At 40.6% G+C, this 16,367-nt stretch overlaps 3 protein-coding genes across 4 annotated transcripts; 2 read left to right on the top strand and 1 right to left on the bottom strand.

Annotated features, from left to right (window-relative positions):
- Nucleotides 1-55: 55 nt before the first annotated feature.
- Nucleotides 56-1,197, top strand: LOC148105727 (uncharacterized). The gene is made up of 2 exons (XM_087838375.1): nucleotides 56-99; nucleotides 624-1,197. The coding sequence occupies exons 1-2, from the start codon at nucleotides 56-58 to the stop codon at nucleotides 1,195-1,197; spliced, it is 618 nt and encodes a 205-aa protein (XP_087694501.1).
- Nucleotides 1,198-1,625: 428 nt separating this feature from the next.
- Nucleotides 1,626-6,149, top strand: LOC102787744 (protein C-ets-1-like). Its single transcript, XM_006809856.2, has 7 exons — nucleotides 1,626-1,644; nucleotides 3,269-3,388; nucleotides 3,467-3,670; nucleotides 4,121-4,315; nucleotides 5,231-5,455; nucleotides 5,539-5,657; nucleotides 5,937-6,149. Exons 1-7 carry the CDS (start codon nucleotides 1,626-1,628, stop codon nucleotides 6,147-6,149), a joined length of 1,095 nt encoding a protein of 364 aa, XP_006809919.2.
- A 6,508-nt stretch (nucleotides 6,150-12,657) lies between these two features.
- Nucleotides 12,658-16,360, bottom strand: zgc:112271 (bolA-like protein 2). Of its 2 annotated transcripts, XM_035916533.2 has the most exons (4): nucleotides 16,239-16,360; nucleotides 15,965-16,029; nucleotides 13,893-13,990; nucleotides 12,658-12,867 (listed from the first exon to the last, which is right to left on the bottom strand). In XM_035916533.2, exons 2-4 carry the CDS (start codon nucleotides 16,025-16,027, stop codon nucleotides 12,768-12,770), a joined length of 261 nt encoding a protein of 86 aa, XP_035772426.1. In that variant the 5' UTR covers nucleotides 16,028-16,029; nucleotides 16,239-16,360; the 3' UTR covers nucleotides 12,658-12,767. The 2 variants fall into 2 exon arrangements, with proteins under 2 accessions (XP_035772426.1, XP_035772427.1); XM_035916534.2 differs by lacking the exon at nucleotides 16,239-16,360 and having other exon boundaries at nucleotides 15,965-16,232.
- Between the last annotated feature and the right edge of the window lie 7 nt (nucleotides 16,361-16,367).

Below are 16,367 nucleotides of genomic sequence, written 5' to 3'. Positions count from 1 at the left end.
CTTTTTGACTCCTGGAGTTAATGTGTAATTCTGTTTGAAGAACAATTGGAGCAAAATGAGGAGAAAGGAAAACGATGCATTCAAGGAAAATGTTCCAACGTCTGTGAAGGGACCAGCATTTAAAAGTGAAAACACGCACACTTTATCCTTTCATGCAATTCACACAATTTTCTGACTAAATCAACGACCCACTCCAATACTCTATTAGTTTATTTTGGTTTTCTCTTTTTCATTTCAAAGTGAGGAAGTTTGTCTTTTACAGCACGGTCAGCTTTTCCCTATTTTCTGAAATTCTGATATTTTTTCTTCCTATTTTTCATTAGCACTAACCTTTTAAAGTCCGTTTCTAAAACTGACTCAACAGCAGTTGGACTGCCGTTTAAACTTAGGATGTCACTTTAGTCTCGTGACTTGTTTGATGCACAATTAGCTGCAGTTTTGCTGATTTTTATTTTATTTTTTATTCTCCAGTCTTTCTCCTGAAATAGTCCACCCATACCTCCTCCAAGATAGTTCAGAGTTTACTACTCTCTACAAATTTCCAACAAACAGGAAGTGGGAAGCTGTGTGTTTTAACAAATTCTTAATATACACCACAAAAACAGTAAATGTACTTATTCTAGCACATTCTTATGTTATTATACTTATATTGTGGACTTCAGGAAGCACACAGCCCCACTCCCCCCCATCATCCTGACTGACACCCTCATCACCTCTGTGGACTCATTCCACTTCCTGGGTACCACCATCACCCAGGACCTGAAGTGGGAGCCCACCATCACCTCCGTCATTAAGAAAGCCCAGCAGAGGATGTACTTCCTGAGGCAGCTGAAGAAATTCAACCTGCCAACACGGACGATGATGCAATTCTACACCGCAATCATCGAGTCCGTCCTCACCTCCTCCATCACCGTGTGGTACGCTCGAGCCACTATCAGGGACAAACAGAGACTGCAGCGTGTTGTGCGCTCTGCTGAGAAGGTGATTGGCTGGAGACTCCCATCTCTGCAGGACCTGTACACCTCCAGGACACTGGGGCGTGCAGCTCGGATCACAGCTGACCCTTCTCACCCTGGACACAGTCTGTATGACCTGCTCCCCTCAGGCAGGAGGCTCCGGTCCAGTCGCACCAGAACCTCTCGCCATAAGAACAGTTTCTTCCCCTCTGCTGTTGGACTCATGAACAATACCGTATGACCACTAACACGTGACCGTACGCTGTGTCCACTGCATCATTCCATGTTTGGCACTGATCACCACCTGCACTCATGTATATATCTATCTACTTACCACTTTTAATTCTTATTTTTATTTTTATGTCTATTTAAGCATTATATGACAGTATGTTTGCACTAAGTACCGCAGCAATTTCCTAATGTTGTAAACCTGCTCAACATTTGGCAATAAAACCCTTTCTGATTCTGATTCTTATACATGCTGATTTATTATGTGGAGGGCTTACACTGGACCTTAAATCTCTTCCTGCTGACCCTCCCACATCTCCATGGCTGACAGTTGTCAATCACGGCCTGCCTCCTCCTTCCCTCACAGCTATTATATTAAAGGCTCATTCCCCGTGTGATCCCTATTTACTCCACCTGATCCTCAGTCTCACACACACTGAGATGGATGGCAACACTTACGGTAAGACACCAACATCTCTCTGTTCTGTGTTTTATCAGAATGAATGATTTTTACTTTGAATCTTTTTATTGTCTGTCAATATGTCTAATACATTATGTTAGACATGGCTGATATTATAACACAAAACTTTATTCGCCTTTGCATTTATAAGCAGCATAGAACCAATAACATATTAGAAAAAAGTGTATTTGTTCATAATTTGTTTACTCTCAAACTAAGAAGATCATTCGGACTGACAGCAAAGTGGAACAGTCCCCCATCATACAAACACAAACCAGCGTCTCTCACTGTGCATCCTGTAGCTGACTCGCATCACTTTTGGTTGACGATCTAATAATTTAGTTCATGCTGGTTAATGTGATGACAATGTCTGGGAGGTTTTAAACAGCTAATACAGTGCTGTGCAAAAGACTTGAGTCCCCCCTCCATGTGTTGCTAGAAAAATGGGGATATCGATGCAGTGATTTATTGAATAGTTCTCCAGAGCTCTTCTTTGGATGTTTCTGTTCTCTGTCAGGATGATCCCACACTGTTTTAATAGTAATAATAATAATAGTAATAATATAATGTTGAGCTCTGGGGAGGCCGGTCCATGAACGATGGTGCTCCACTGTGTTCTCTCTCCAGCTCTGCTTTCACTGCACTGATGGTGTGTTTGACATTATTTTCATAATGATACTTTTCTGAATTCATCATTTCATCAATTTTGACAAAACCTCCAACACCACTGTCTGAAAACCAACCCCAAAACATGACAGAGCCTTGTTGCATTTTAAAGATGACTGCAGGCATACATACATATTGATGGTGATTTAAATCAATGTTCACAGTTGGCTTCATTCCCCCATCAAACCGGCTGCCACTGATTTTCAGTCCAATTTCTGTGGAATTAGGTGAACTTCATCAGCATGCGAGACAGCCGTCCTTCTGGCTCCAGAACAGCAGATGGGTCAGATGAAGGTCCTGGGTCAGGTCTTTTTCTTAAGGACACGAGTTTCAGACATTGTTCATTTGCTGTCCTTTCTTTTTAGGGCACCTACTTCTTACTTTGGGGCTCTACTTTAATTTGTCTGACACGCTGCACACCATGCTGAGATAAACCAAGTTACCAAGAAAAGAAAGAAAATGATGTTTTCATCAGGTTGCTGGTAACAAAGTGCCTGAAAATACTATTTAAAATTTCTTGTGGCAAACAAAAAAGTTCATCTGAAAATGGCGAGGTTAAGGTTTATTGTGTATTATTGTGTCTTTTCCTTACAATTTAAAGTGGCTTAAGGTGACTGTTGTTTTGATCTGGTGCTATATAAATCAAATCAAATTTAATTAAATAAAACAAGTAAAAAAGAAAAAGAAAGAAAGAAAAAGAAAGGGCATCGCCTAAAAGAAAGTCTGGGTCCTTAGAAATAAAAAAGAGAGGGATGGCTCAAGACTTTTGCACATAACTGTAACTTATATTCTAATTGTGTAGCTCATACATACATAAACGTGTCATCATAATAAACTTAATCTCTGTAGATTAGCTTTATTACACCATGTATGAAATAACTGAATCAAAAGTTGTGAAATATTTAATGATAGGTCGTCTTTAATGTGTTGTAAAGAGTAAACATAACTTTTGTTCCAGAGTTTGATGTCCTAGAGGTCCCCCCCCTCACCCCAACCAGTAAGGAGGTCTTCACTCAGGCTGTGAAAGCCAGCTTTACAGGCTTCACTCAGGAGAGAGTCAGCTGTCACTTTCCACAGGGTACAGTGGGAGTGGGAGCTTTGATTAGTTGTCACGTGTTGCCGACTCTGTTATTAATGCATGTGCATGTATATTTAGATCCTAGGTTGTGGTCGAAGTGGGAGGTGAACCACTGGCTGGACTGGTGCCAGGCTGAGTTTGGGCTCTGCTGCCTGGGCTCAGACCTCAGAGGTCTGGATGGCAGCGAGCTGTGTGGTCTTGACCAAGAGGCTTTCCTGGGCTTGTTGTCTGACTCCACTGCAGGAGAAATCCTGTGGGAGCACCTGGAGACCATGAGGAGAGGTGATAGCACTTTTATTGAAAAGCACAGAATTAGCTTTCTAGCCACATTGTTTTCTATCATTGCACAAGAATGGCGAAGAATTCAAAACTCTGAAATTTTAAATGGTCAGTTCTCTTTGCACAGTCCTTTCTCTCATCAGGTCATTTCAGACAGTGTTGAATAGATGTGCTGAGCCACATACTACCACCTGTATATGTTTGGACTATGAAAAAAATTCAGAACTGCTTCAAACTTGATACTATTACTATCATCAGTGAAAAAAATGATATATTGATATATGGAACAGAGTGAACTGTATACATAGTTCATTCACAGATGTGTTCATACTGATTGTGAATAAAGCCCATTGTCACTGAGAGAATGTGACTGCTCTTCTTCATTAGCCGTCTGCACGCACCACCCAACTGCAAGCTTGAGACTTTTTTTTGTTGTTGTCGTGTTTCCTTCAGAAAATTACTCAGAGATTGAGGGATGCTCAGACAGAGATAATTACCACATTCAGTACCATCCCAGTGAAAGCTCAGACCTCCACGATCTGGAACCAATGAGTGTGCAGCATGGAGGCCACTATCCAGCCTATTCACAACGTGGCAGCAGCAGCATTAGCTCTGCAGCCCTGCTGCAGGAAATACGAGGGAATGGAGGTGAGACAGATCACATGATAATGAGTCATCAGTTGAATAAAAAGCATTACAGTCAGAATTGCTCCACAAAGGGAAAAATACCCAGTATGGACTAAAGTAAGTGAGCCACATACAGTTTTAGAGCTGATGTTAATGCCAGAGGAGCTTACTGAGTGAGCAGAGCATTTATGTGGGCTGACAGGTGCTGTGGCTCGTAACACTTCCACTTTGCATTTCGAGGACTTACAGCTGACATGGAATATAATAATCGTTTCATGGTCGATGGGTCTTGGAGCCAGGGTTGTGAGTTTTTGAGGATCACTTGTGTTTTGGTATTGCTCTTTAGGAAAATGGTTGCCATTTCCCTTTATCCTTTCATTATCCTCCAGCAGTGTGTTTGGATCTTTAGTTATGTTCTTGTTGAGCCCACGTGTCTCTGTTATATAATATTTCCCTTCTTGTGTGCCCAGTTGTGTGTGGACATCTCTGTGTCTTGTCTCCGTGGTTTTCTGGTTTCCCCATTACTTGTGTCGTGTTTGTATGTCTTTGTCCTGGACTCGGTGATCGTTACTTCCTGTCTTATTTTATTTGTTACTTATCTCCTGTGCACTGTCTTTAGTTTTGCTTCCTTTGCCTTGTTTCCCAGTGAGTCTCAGCTGTGTTCCTCGGTGTTTCCATCTCCCTGTGTACATATGGTCTGAGTCTCCCTCTGTTCTTCGCCGTGTCCTCCCTGCAGCTGTGTATTCTGTGTTTCATCCTTGTGGGAGGAGGCTCTGGACTGTGCTCAGACTAAAGCTCTCTTCTTCAGTTAGTTAATTTTAGTTACTTTATTACATCAGCTCATTTTTGGAAGACTGTAGACTAATCTACAGTTTGATATGACCACTCAGTTGAGCTGGCAGACATCACTTGATTCTGTTTCCAATGTGTGTCCAGGGACAGGCTCAGAAGTGGAGAGTGTTCTCGGGGATGAGTCTGCCGCTGTGGGCACTCAATCATGGGCTGCTCCGCACCATGACGTCCAGCCAGTAATGGAAGAGAGCATGTCTGAAAATGCCTTCATGTTACCTCAGCAACAGAGGAACTTCAGGGAATGTGCAGGCAGCAAAACTGATCTGGAGACAGCTGTAATACCAGTAGCGGTTCTTGCTGGCTACACTGGTGAGTAGAGTGGCTGAAGGAGGTAAACGATAAGGTGTAGCCATGAGGTAAGCATACTCATTTGTTCTGTCGTGTCTCAATAGGCAGTGGGCCCATTCAGCTCTGGCAGTTTCTGCTGGAGCTTCTGACAGACCGCAGCTGTCAGTCGTGTATAAGCTGGACAGGAAATGGCTGGGAGTTCAAACTGACGGATCCTGACGAGGTCATTAATGCTGAGTTCACAACATATCAGGATATATACCTGCATGAGTAGAGCATGAAGGGCCACATTTCAATTAGGGTATTTTTCACTTTGTAATGGCATATTTGTAACCTCCACATGTTCCACTCTGCAATAAAAGCACCAAAGAACCTTCTTCTATGAGCTGACATCGCTAACTACTGCTTCACTATTTGTCATTTAGAAATCATCATGTTGCTGTTATAAAAAGGAAACACGAGGCTTATTCTGCTGGTGTTTACATGTGGATTGTTTCTTCAGGTGGCACTGCTGTGGGGTCGCAGGAAGAACAAACCTAAGATGAATTATGAGAAGCTGAGCCGTGGTTTGCGCTACTACTATGACAAGAACATTATTCGCAAAACCGCTGGCAAACGCTACGTCTATCGCTTTGTATGCAACCTGCAAGGCCTTCTTGGATATGACCCTGGGGAGCTGCATGCCACACTGAATATCAGCAGTAAGAGTCTATAGTGAGGCAAGAAAAAGGAACAGTACTTGTTAAGTGTCTTATAGTTTTCACTTTACATGACACAGCTCAGCGCATATGCTTGTTTGACGACATGGAAGTGGTGTACCACTTTATCTCTGTCACTGTCAAATAATAGAAATCAATTCATGTCAGTTCATTTTAAAAGTTATTTATTCCTCTGTAAATAGTTAAGGCACATGGACTCGTTTAGTAATCCTTTGTATATTTAACTTATACTATAAACATCAATTAAAAGAAATAAAATCAATGAAACCGTAAATGAATTACAGCTGATTTCTATCTGCTTCATCTCAGAGAAACATTCTCATTCATTCTTCTTCTTTTGCTTATCCAGTTCAGGGTCAGCAACGGGCGGCAGTCAATTCCAGCTGCCATAGGTTGAGAGGAAGGACAGAGCCAGGACAGGTCATCAGGCAGTGCTAACACAGAGTGCTATATTGCAACAACAGTTGCCTCAAGGTGCTTTATATTGGTAAATGGATGGGTTCTTATATGACATCTTTCTATCGTACTCCATACAACAAACCTTAACCATTCAGACAAGCACGTTTCTCGACACCTAAGTGCTTTCTAGCTAACATTCAAATCTAGTGGACGCCTCGGAAAGCAACTTGGGGTTAGTATACTGCCCAAAGACACTTTGTTATGCAGACTGGAGCAGAGATCAAACCACCAACCTTCCAATTAGTAGGCAACCTGCTCTAATGCCTGAGCTACAAGCACACAATTATGAGGTAAAGACCCTGCAAAAAACAAAAAACCCTAACAATCACATGACCTCCTGTGTCAGGGGCCACTTGCAGTCCATACACTTTGCTGTGAAGAAATCTAATGCAATTTGACCCTCAAAGTGACTTTTTTGTTAGGGAGGATTTATTTGTTGTTGAGTTCAGTGTTAAAATAAGTTCTTTAAAAAGCCAAAATATGCCAGATTGAATATGAAGGCGACATGAGCAGAGAGCACAAACATGCTGAGGGATCGGCTCTGTTAGTTCAGTGGGAGAGTCACAAACTCATGTGTAACCTTATGTCTGCATTTTTAATTTGTTAAATACGAACACAGTGATAGCAGAAGTGCTGCCACATGTCTAACCAGAAAGCGAGGACCAACGTGTTTATTTGGTAGTTCAACGAAAGGCTTCAGTTAAGAGGGAGGAAAAACATTTGCGTTCACGTTTGTAGTTTTCTCTTGTTATACAATATTTGACATTTTAAAAAACAAACAACCCTCACATGAGATGACAGTGCTAGCAGTGGCCCACAGCTCATTTAAGTTTGAGACGCCTTCCCTCTTGGTGACAGTGGGAAGGAAAAACTCCCCTTTAACAGGAAGAAACCTCCAGCAGAGTCAGGCTCAGGGAGGGGTGACCATCTCCCACGATCAGTTGGGGGTGAGGTGAGGAAGACAGAACAAAGACACACTGTGGAAGAGAGCCGGAAGTGAATAATAACTGTCGAGAACACAGGGACAACCCACACAGAGAGACTGTGATTGGTTGTGAGTGGACAGTGCTCCCTAATGTGCAGCCTGGAGGAGCCCGTCTCTGCCTACCACCCACTTTTATTCTGTCACAATGAAATGAGTATCCTTTAAATCCCGTTAAAAGGAGAAATAAATAAGAAGATGGCATTAAAACAAGGAGAGAGAAACAGTTATGTAAGAAAAAGAAATGAATCTAGTGAATTTAAAAAGAAAGAAATGCTGTTCTGGTTCTCAGTATGAAATGGACACAAAGCTTTAAATGACTGAAAACACATTTCAGCTGGCTGAAACTCAAGAAAAAGGAAAAATCAGACTTTAAAATACTCACTGAAAGGCACCATATCAATGAATTTCCTTCTCAGGAAATATTTTTAGACTGACTGTGAGTCAGTGACCTTACATGTATTTTCATTTTCCTGAATATATTATGACTTATCTGCCTCCCCAGAAGCTAGACTAAAATGCAAACAAGTGGAACATAGTAAGTATAATGCCTCTGAATGTAGCAGATCGTCCACCACACACCCCTGACAGCATCAAGCATCAGGTTTAGATCAGAAATGGCTGAATGCTGATTTAATTTCATCCCTCAGAGAACAGGAAACAGAAACAGAGCGAGAGTGTCAAGTGTGTGAGGATTAATTCCACCACTTACCCTCCTGAGGTGTGCTAATGGAAGAGCCATCAAGGGGAAAAGTGTGTGTCTTTGTCTGAGCCTGAGTGTATGAGGATGGATAATTTATTCAGGACAGAGCAAGTGTATGTTCATGTGACATAAAACCCGGTGTTTTCTACCAGATACATTTCTCTTTAAGAGCTAATTATGACTTTATGCTTTCCTTTCAACCCTGAGAGTTTCTGAGTATGTTCGCCCTGGAAGGAGTGTTTGAATAGAGTTTGGTTACATAAAGCTGCTTGGCCAAAAGGTTATTACAAATTAAGTCAATAAATATGCAAAGGCAAAATCAGGTTGGCCAAGTTGGTCCTGCTCAGCAGAAAGACCAAAGGAATACACCACCTGAAATTAACACTAAGTAGAAATCTCTGAGCTGAAGATGAAAAGTTTTTTATGTTAACACACGTTACAAACTGGCCTTGCAAACAAAGCTCCTCACAATGACTGAAACCACTCTGAAATAAATCTGCTCAAGTGGGAGGGAAAAGGCAAGAAATCAATAACCTAGCCCTGAAATGTATAACAGAGGTTAAATTAGAGGGCCTGATTTCTCTGCAGGAGCTGACGAGTCTAGCTAACCACACACAAATGCACTGCACTTCACCTGTGCACTGACGTGAAAAGCAAAGAGAGTTGGCTGAGCAAGAGTGAATACATCAATTAGGCTCCATCCATTTAGTCCACCCACCACCAGCTGATCCTTGGTAAAAACAAACAAAAACACAAAAAAAACACCTCCTGACAGCGATTCTGAGATCCCGCCGTACCCGAGTCCATGAGAGGAATCATGTGGTGAGCTGCTGGAACCATTATGGAGCTTGTGCAGCTTGCACATATTTACAGTGAGAACTTCACATCACTGGGAATTTGGACTACAAGATGCCCTTTTATTATTTAGGGAGGGTTCAGATCGACTCTCTACCAATATTATGTATTATAGTTTGTAATACCACCAACTGCTGGTCCGATCTCAAAGTAGCTTGGCTGCTATGCTTGGTTTTAGCTACTGGATTGTATGTACGGAGGCTGCATGTTGGCCCTAACCTTTGATGCAACACATGTTGTGTACCAGCATATCTACTGTATGCCTCATACTATATAAAGACTTCAAAGCTGTGGATAAAAAATATTAAACCTCTGAAATATGTCAGCATCTGTCTGTTTTTGTATTTTGTCCTTTTTGTCTCCCCAGTCTGTCATGTCTCTCCGTATCCCTGATCCCAGTGTCACGTTCATGTTTCTTAGTCTGATTGTCTGCATCTCCCTCTGTTCCTCATTGTGTTCTCCCTCATGATGCGTACCACCTCTGCTTGAGTGTAGCTTTGTATTTCTCATTGATTACTGTACTGTTGATTCTGATTGACCACTGTAACTCTCTCTATTTAGGCATGTGTCACTCAAGCCTGTCCCACCCACAACCAGAAAGAGAGAGAGTCTTACTCCGATACTAGCATCTCTACTGCTGCCAGTTAAATATAGAATTGATTTTAAGGTTTTATTATTTGTTTTTAAACCTCTCCATGGTTTGGCTCCAGGTTACATTTCAGATCTCCTTAGCCTACACCTACCCACTCGAACTCTGCGCTCCTCCAGTCAGACGCTTTTATTATTTCCATACTCCCAGTTCAAATTTAGAGGTGACAGGCTTTCTCCATTGCCGCCTCGAGACTCTGGAACAGTCTTCCCTCTTCCTCCTTCTTCAAATCAAATCTGAAGACCTACCTATTTTCCAAGGCTTTCGGATCTCTCTGACACCTATTTTATTCTGTTTTATTATTCTGGTCTTTTATCTCATTGGATGATGTTTGCATGGCTTTACATGTATTTTATGTTCATGTATGTGTGCTTGTGTGTGAATGTGTACACTTTTGTATATGTATGTGCATATTTGCATGTACACATATATTTTTACAAACATATATGGATGTCTCACAATCTTTTCTATAATGTTTTGATCTTATCTATTTTAATTATTTTTATTTGATTATATTATCCCTCTGTTCGGCACTTTGGCCGACACTTGATGTCCTTTAAATGTGCTATATAAATAAAGATCACTTGACTTGACTTGATTTTCACTGCTTTTTGATAGCAATAAAGCTGTGATTTTGACTGTTTGCAGAGTCCTGCATTCTGCCTGCCACATGACATGCTTGTGTCACGACAGTATCATTAGCTAAAAAATGGAGAGAGGTGGAGGGATCTTTTCAGAACTGTTCCTTTAATGCAATGGCACACTATAAAAACACCTCTACACATACAAAAATATACTAGCATATTTAAAATGTCATAAGCCTAAAAAGTCTTCATCTAAGACCCTTTTTACCTTTAAGAAGCTTTTTTTACAGCATCATTCATTTAAAAAATGCTCAATATCGTATGCTAACTTTACCCACTGACTTCACCAAGTACTTTATACTTAAACACCAAAAAATGTATAAAACAAACAGAAACAGAAAAATTCAGATGCAAAGGTTTTATTATTTCTTTGAATCTATTTTTATTTGGGAGCACATGATCATTAATAGCTTAGTCACAAGTTCAGGTCAAAAGCATATCAGCCAGTAAATATGCTCAAAACACAACAAATAGTGTCATGCTCAGGTGAGCACCTAATGCTGTGTGAAAAGTGCGTAAAACCATGAAAATATGATAAAATATTGACTTATTGTTTCTCACTCACAGTCTTTAAGGCAGATTTGAGACCTATGTACGAGTTTCAACAATACTCCACTTAAACCACACATACTCCAAGTGATTTTAATCATTTATAACCTATTGTTATAAAAAGTCTCTTATGAAGTGAGACACAGTGAGACACACAGTAGCGAGCTCCAACGCATTTATTTACTTGAAAGGAAGGAAAAGCATACACAGTGAACGTCTCTGCAAGTTCCATTTATACACTCCTTCCAACGTTATCTTGGGAACATACGTGTGTGACGCTCTTACAGGGTTTAGAGTGCATCATTTTGTGATAGCTGTTGATGCACTTTTCACAAAAAAAGCTTGATATAGACATAACAATTTATAATGAATCATAATAAAATACTTTATTAACTTAAAGAAATTATGTGGTTACAGATTCTCTAACTGTATAATCTTGTTATTTTCACTGTGGAGGATGTGCAAAAGGGTGTGACTACAGCACTGTGTACTGTGCATTACACTGAGGAGTCGTACAGACAGATATCCACAGGCAGGAATGATTTCCTGTCATCCAGTGGTGCATTTGTATAATCTCAGTCTCTCACTGAATGTGCTGGCATGTCACAGAGTGGGTGGAAGGTATTGTCCAACGTTGTCCTTATCTTGGACAACATCCACCTCTCCAACACCACCCCAGCTCCATCCCCCACAATATTACTGGCCTTGCAGAACCAGTTTCTTGATCTGCACTTGATGTTGGCATTTATGGCCCCTTAACTTGCAACATCAGAGGATGGCACTGACCACAGCAGACTCGTAGAAAATCATGAGCACTTTCTCATATGTTAAAAGACCTCAGCTGCTCTGACCCTTCATATGCCCTATTGCTGATCACCTTGTCAGACCTTGTGGTCTTCCTGTCAGGTAATCAACAATCCACAATTTTGTTGTATATGTACAGTCAAGGACGAGCCTTTCTAGGATCTTCATGACGTGCAAAGTCAGTGCCACTGGTCTGTAATCCTGGGGGTCACTGGGACACGTAGTGTGCCAGCAGCATCCCCATATGACATATAACAGCACTGCTCCTTAAAATACTTGAATCAATATAAGTTTAGGATTTAATCACATCCTTAAAATGACACGCTCACCATTACATAAATCACATTTACACCATAGTTGGAGTTGGGGAATGGCTGCAATCGCAGTATTGTGAGATGGTGAACGATGTACCTTTATGATCAATGATCTTCTTTAATAAACTGTTCACCATCACCTCATCTTATCTAATGATATGCACTGATAAGATAAACTACATACTGACTTGAGGTGAGGGTTTACTTGATTTTGTGCCATATAAATAAAATAAACAGAATAAATTATATATAAATTGTGAGCCTCGCCTCTGTCAGTGCGCCCCAGGGTGGCTGTGGCTACATGTAGCTTGCCATCACCAGTGTGTGAATGGGTGGATGACTGAATGTGTAAAGCGCTTTGGGGTCCTTAGGGACTAGAAAAGCGCTATATAAATAAAGGCCATTTACCATTTACCATGTTCTGCAGTAGGCATTTGTAACTTCATTAAATGTATTTATCATGATGTATTAGCAATAAAAAAACATGATGTTGTGCTATCAAAACAGCAGAAAGTCCAATAAAAATGATTCAACAGAGACAGGAGGAAGCATCAAAGAGTTTTATTGCCAGTCGATTAAAGAGAATTTAAGAAGTGTATCCGTTCTACATATCCAGTGAGTGTTTATGGCAACAACGTGATACAGTGTTTGTGTGTCATTGTGAATTCTGTTTCTTCCACTGTTCTGGTGTGAGGGTCTTCTGTTCAAAAGCATGGATCTCTTTCAGCTCCTCGGCTAGACAAGTATTCACCATCCTGCAAAAACACACAGTACACACAGCACAGTGACATGACGAGCTTTAAGGCTGCAGAAACGGCTAGAAAGGAGTTTCACTGAAACCCGCACAGACGTATAATCTGAGCAAAAGTCCTGCGTTACACTTCATTTCTTTATATTTTGCTAGGAAAATAGAAAATATTTGCTGTGGTTTATGGGAATCTGCAGACATATGTTGAAATACAGCATCTAAGGCAAAAACTCCATTTGCACAATTCTAACCAGCTTGAAAGGCAACGCTGAACACTCTGAGGCTGCTTCAGGTCATTTTCAGGAATCGTTGTCCTTCATGAAGGAAATTCAAAGCTCTTCTTTGGATGTTTCTGCCTTTGTTCTGTTCTGTGTCAGGATAATCCCACACAGCTTCAATAATGTTGAGCTCTGGGGAGGCTAGTCCATGACTGACAGTGCTCCACTGTGTGTTCTCCTATCCAGGTAGGATTTAACTGCACTGGTGGGATCATTGCCATGCTCCACACCACTGGCTGAAACCACGACCAGAGCCTCCACTGTGTTTTAAAGATGACTCTACACACTCACAATGTTGAACCTCTCTCCCCACCTCCTCTGTACATACCGATGATGATTTGAAGCAAAAATATACAATTTTGTTTCTCTTTTTGTTTCATTTCCTGTTCAAATTGCTATTTTTTTTAAAGGATTCAAGCCAAACAAAGTCTTGCACTAATAGCCATTAAGGAATCACTTGGTATTTGCAAAAATACTTGTTTTTTTATTGTTTACATTTTTCATATATTCAATTAAAGTAATTGGAACAAAATATGTGTTTTTGCAGTACGCTACTATTAAAGTGTCTAAAGACACAATATAAAATTCTTTGGCTAATTTTCTGTTACATGTAGCCATAACACAGGTTCATCCCTTGAGCCTTTTTTACTTCTTAACCCAAGAAGGTTAAGGTTACAGAGAAACAAATAAACCATCCACAGCTTTGTTTTGTCATCAGCACCTCATGCGTACACACTGGCACATGTGTTATTACCTGTGTCTCTGCAGCAGTGGTTTGTTCTCAAACTGGGGTGAAACCACCAGCACTTTGAAGCTGGCAGCACATCTGTTGGCTGATGTATCCTCCACCTCCTGGTTAAGCACAAGATCAAGTATGTGAGTACCTTTACTTAAGAGAAATAATCTAAATACTTCTATAAAAATACATTTCAAGGTCATTATTACTCATCCTTTATTATAAAAAGGTAGATTTGCAGTAGTTGTGTGAAGTGAAACTATTGAGTATCAAGCTGCAACTAACATTTTCATAACCAAATAATGTGCTCATTATTTGCTGCATCAATCAATTCATTGTTTGCATTGTTTAAAAACAGTGAGATAGCATCACCATTAGCCAGAAGCCAAACTGACACCTTACTGTACTTCTGTACTTCCTCTGAAATATACTGGTTTATGTGCCATTAGAAAAAGAACTCATGTAAAGTATGAAAAGTACACTGATGTAAGTGTACCTTCTTTCATTCCAGCAATGCACATTATTACAACATAGTGTCAATAATTACAGCTCTGATTTTCTTTTATGGTAGTTTCATTTTAAGAGAGGCAAAAATACATTACATAAAAGTTATAAATTGATTTGTGTGTCATGTGTAAAACATGAGTGAGTGGTGGTGAAACCCTTGTTGCCTAAAAAAAAGCTTGTAGTTGGTCACCAGGCTTGCACACATCTCATGAGACACGGGTCACAGAAACTCTCAGCCCTTTAGGTTTGTTGGCTGCTGTTTCAGCTCCATCCACAGACTTTCTATTGGAGTCCTGGAGACTGGCTATGCCACTCTATGACCTTAATGTGCTTCTTATTTAGCCACTCCTTTGTTGCCTTGGCGGTATGGTTTGGGTTAGTGTTGTGCTGGAAGACCCATCTTCAATGTTTTATGATACATGGTCCTGCCCAGAGGTGGAAAGTAATGAAGTACAAATGCATTGGTACTGTATTTAAATATACTTTTAACGTATCTGTACTTCAGTATTTATTTTTCTGACAACTGTACTTTTACTCCCTACATTTTTAAACAAATATCTGTACTTTCTGTACACATTTTCAAAACAGACCAGTTATTTCAGGTTCGACAGGATCATCTCTTATACTCGGGATTTTAAGTGGGCTGGAAAGTGTGCAGGTGTTTGTATGTTGAAGCCTTAACACAAAACAAGTATAGTGTTTCACCCTCCATGCTTGGTGTTCTTTGGGTCATACTGAGCATTTCTCAATGCCAAAAAGCTAAATTTTGGTTTCACCCTATTACTACGCTTTCTCTCAAGCCTTCTCTGAATTATTTAGATGTTTCCTTCCTTCTTCAACCCAGATTTCAGTCTGTTACAGCGTAGTGTGTTTTCCAAGTGGTGTTCCAGGTGGCCTTTGTCCTAACTACCCTTGAAATCCTCAACTCCTTCTGTCTAGTTTTGGGCTGATTCAACTGTTATCATCCTCACCCATCATCTTTCATGTTGGTAAGATCTTGCATATGGCATACAACCTGGGATAATAAGGGGTCGTTTAATATTTCTTCCATTTCTGAATTATAACAGTTGTCACTTTCTCACCAGCTTTCTTTCTTTTGGTCTTGTAGCCCATTTCAGTCTTGTGCAAGTCTACAATCTTGTCCCTGATGTGCTTTGACAGCTCTTTTGTCTTGTATGTGATGGTGGAGAGGTTGGAATTGAAGAAACTTATTATGTAGATAGGTGTGCTTCTACCTCACATCCATGTCCAACTTTGAATTACAAATTAGACTAACAGGCATGTCTTTGAAATGCAGAAAGAATCACACAGACACATGGGCATTATGCAAATAGCACACATAAAGGATCCAGCTGGGGTTCAAACCTTTTTTCTGTGAGGCAACAGACCTAACCCACTGTGCTACAAATGGGCCCTTGTAGCTGTAAAATGTTACTTCAAAGTTAAGGTTTTGTTGTTAACGACGGAAAGCACTTTGAATGTGCATATTATACACACACACACACACACACACACACACACACACACACACACACACACACACACACACACACACACACTCTTAGGAACAGCCTTGAACCTACCACGTGCACTGCCGCCAGCTCTTTGATAAGTCTGTCCCGGATGTGATCAGCTGTTACTGACATGTCTACATGATATAAAAACGGAAACAAACCGATTGTAGGGTTAGTGGTTAGCCGGACCGGCAGCTGCTTTGTCACACTGGATCTGATGACTGACGTAAACTGCCACTTAAAATAAGGGCGTTATATTCATCCTATCCTATTCATGCATCCTCGGTATATTTAAAAGAAAAATACTCTTCGACTGTTACATCGTTGAAGATGCGAGTATTACCAAAGGCTGTGATCCTGTCGCTCCTTAGTGACTCTGTGCGGACGTCCTACTGGCGTCAGTCTTCGGCGCTAAGATCACAACAGACCGAAAGAAACACCAATTGCATTGTGACAAATTACACAGTGCCCA

The sequence above is a fragment of the Neolamprologus brichardi genome, chromosome 3 (genome assembly GCF_056152115.1).
Source record: "Neolamprologus brichardi isolate AB-2024 chromosome 3, ASM5615211v1, whole genome shotgun sequence".
NCBI classification, from domain to species: domain Eukaryota; kingdom Metazoa; phylum Chordata; class Actinopteri; order Cichliformes; family Cichlidae; genus Neolamprologus; species Neolamprologus brichardi.
This window is presented reverse-complemented; position numbering and strand designations above follow the sequence as displayed.

Coding starts and splice junctions, on each gene's coding strand:
- LOC148105727 (XM_087838375.1), top strand. CDS start 56: ATGAGGAGAAAGGAAAACGATGCATTCAAGGAAAATGTTCCAAC. Junction 100..623: donor TTCAAGGAAAATGTTCCAAC/GTCTGTGAAGGG, acceptor TACTTATTCTAG/CACATTCTTATGTTATTATA.
- LOC102787744 (XM_006809856.2), top strand. Junction 3,671..4,120: donor CCTGGAGACCATGAGGAGAG/GTGATAGCACTT, acceptor TGTTTCCTTCAG/AAAATTACTCAGAGATTGAG. Junction 5,456..5,538: donor GGTTCTTGCTGGCTACACTG/GTGAGTAGAGTG, acceptor GTGTCTCAATAG/GCAGTGGGCCCATTCAGCTC.
- zgc:112271 (XM_035916533.2), bottom strand. CDS start 16,027: ATGTCAGTAACAGCTGATCACATCCGGGACAGACTTATCAAAGAGCTG. Junction 13,991..15,964: donor AGCTGGCGGCAGTGCACGTG/GTAGGTTCAAGG, acceptor GTGCTTAACCAG/GAGGTGGAGGATACATCAGC. Junction 12,868..13,892: donor CCACTGCTGCAGAGACACAG/GTAATAACACAT, acceptor GTGTTTTTGCAG/GATGGTGAATACTTGTCTAG.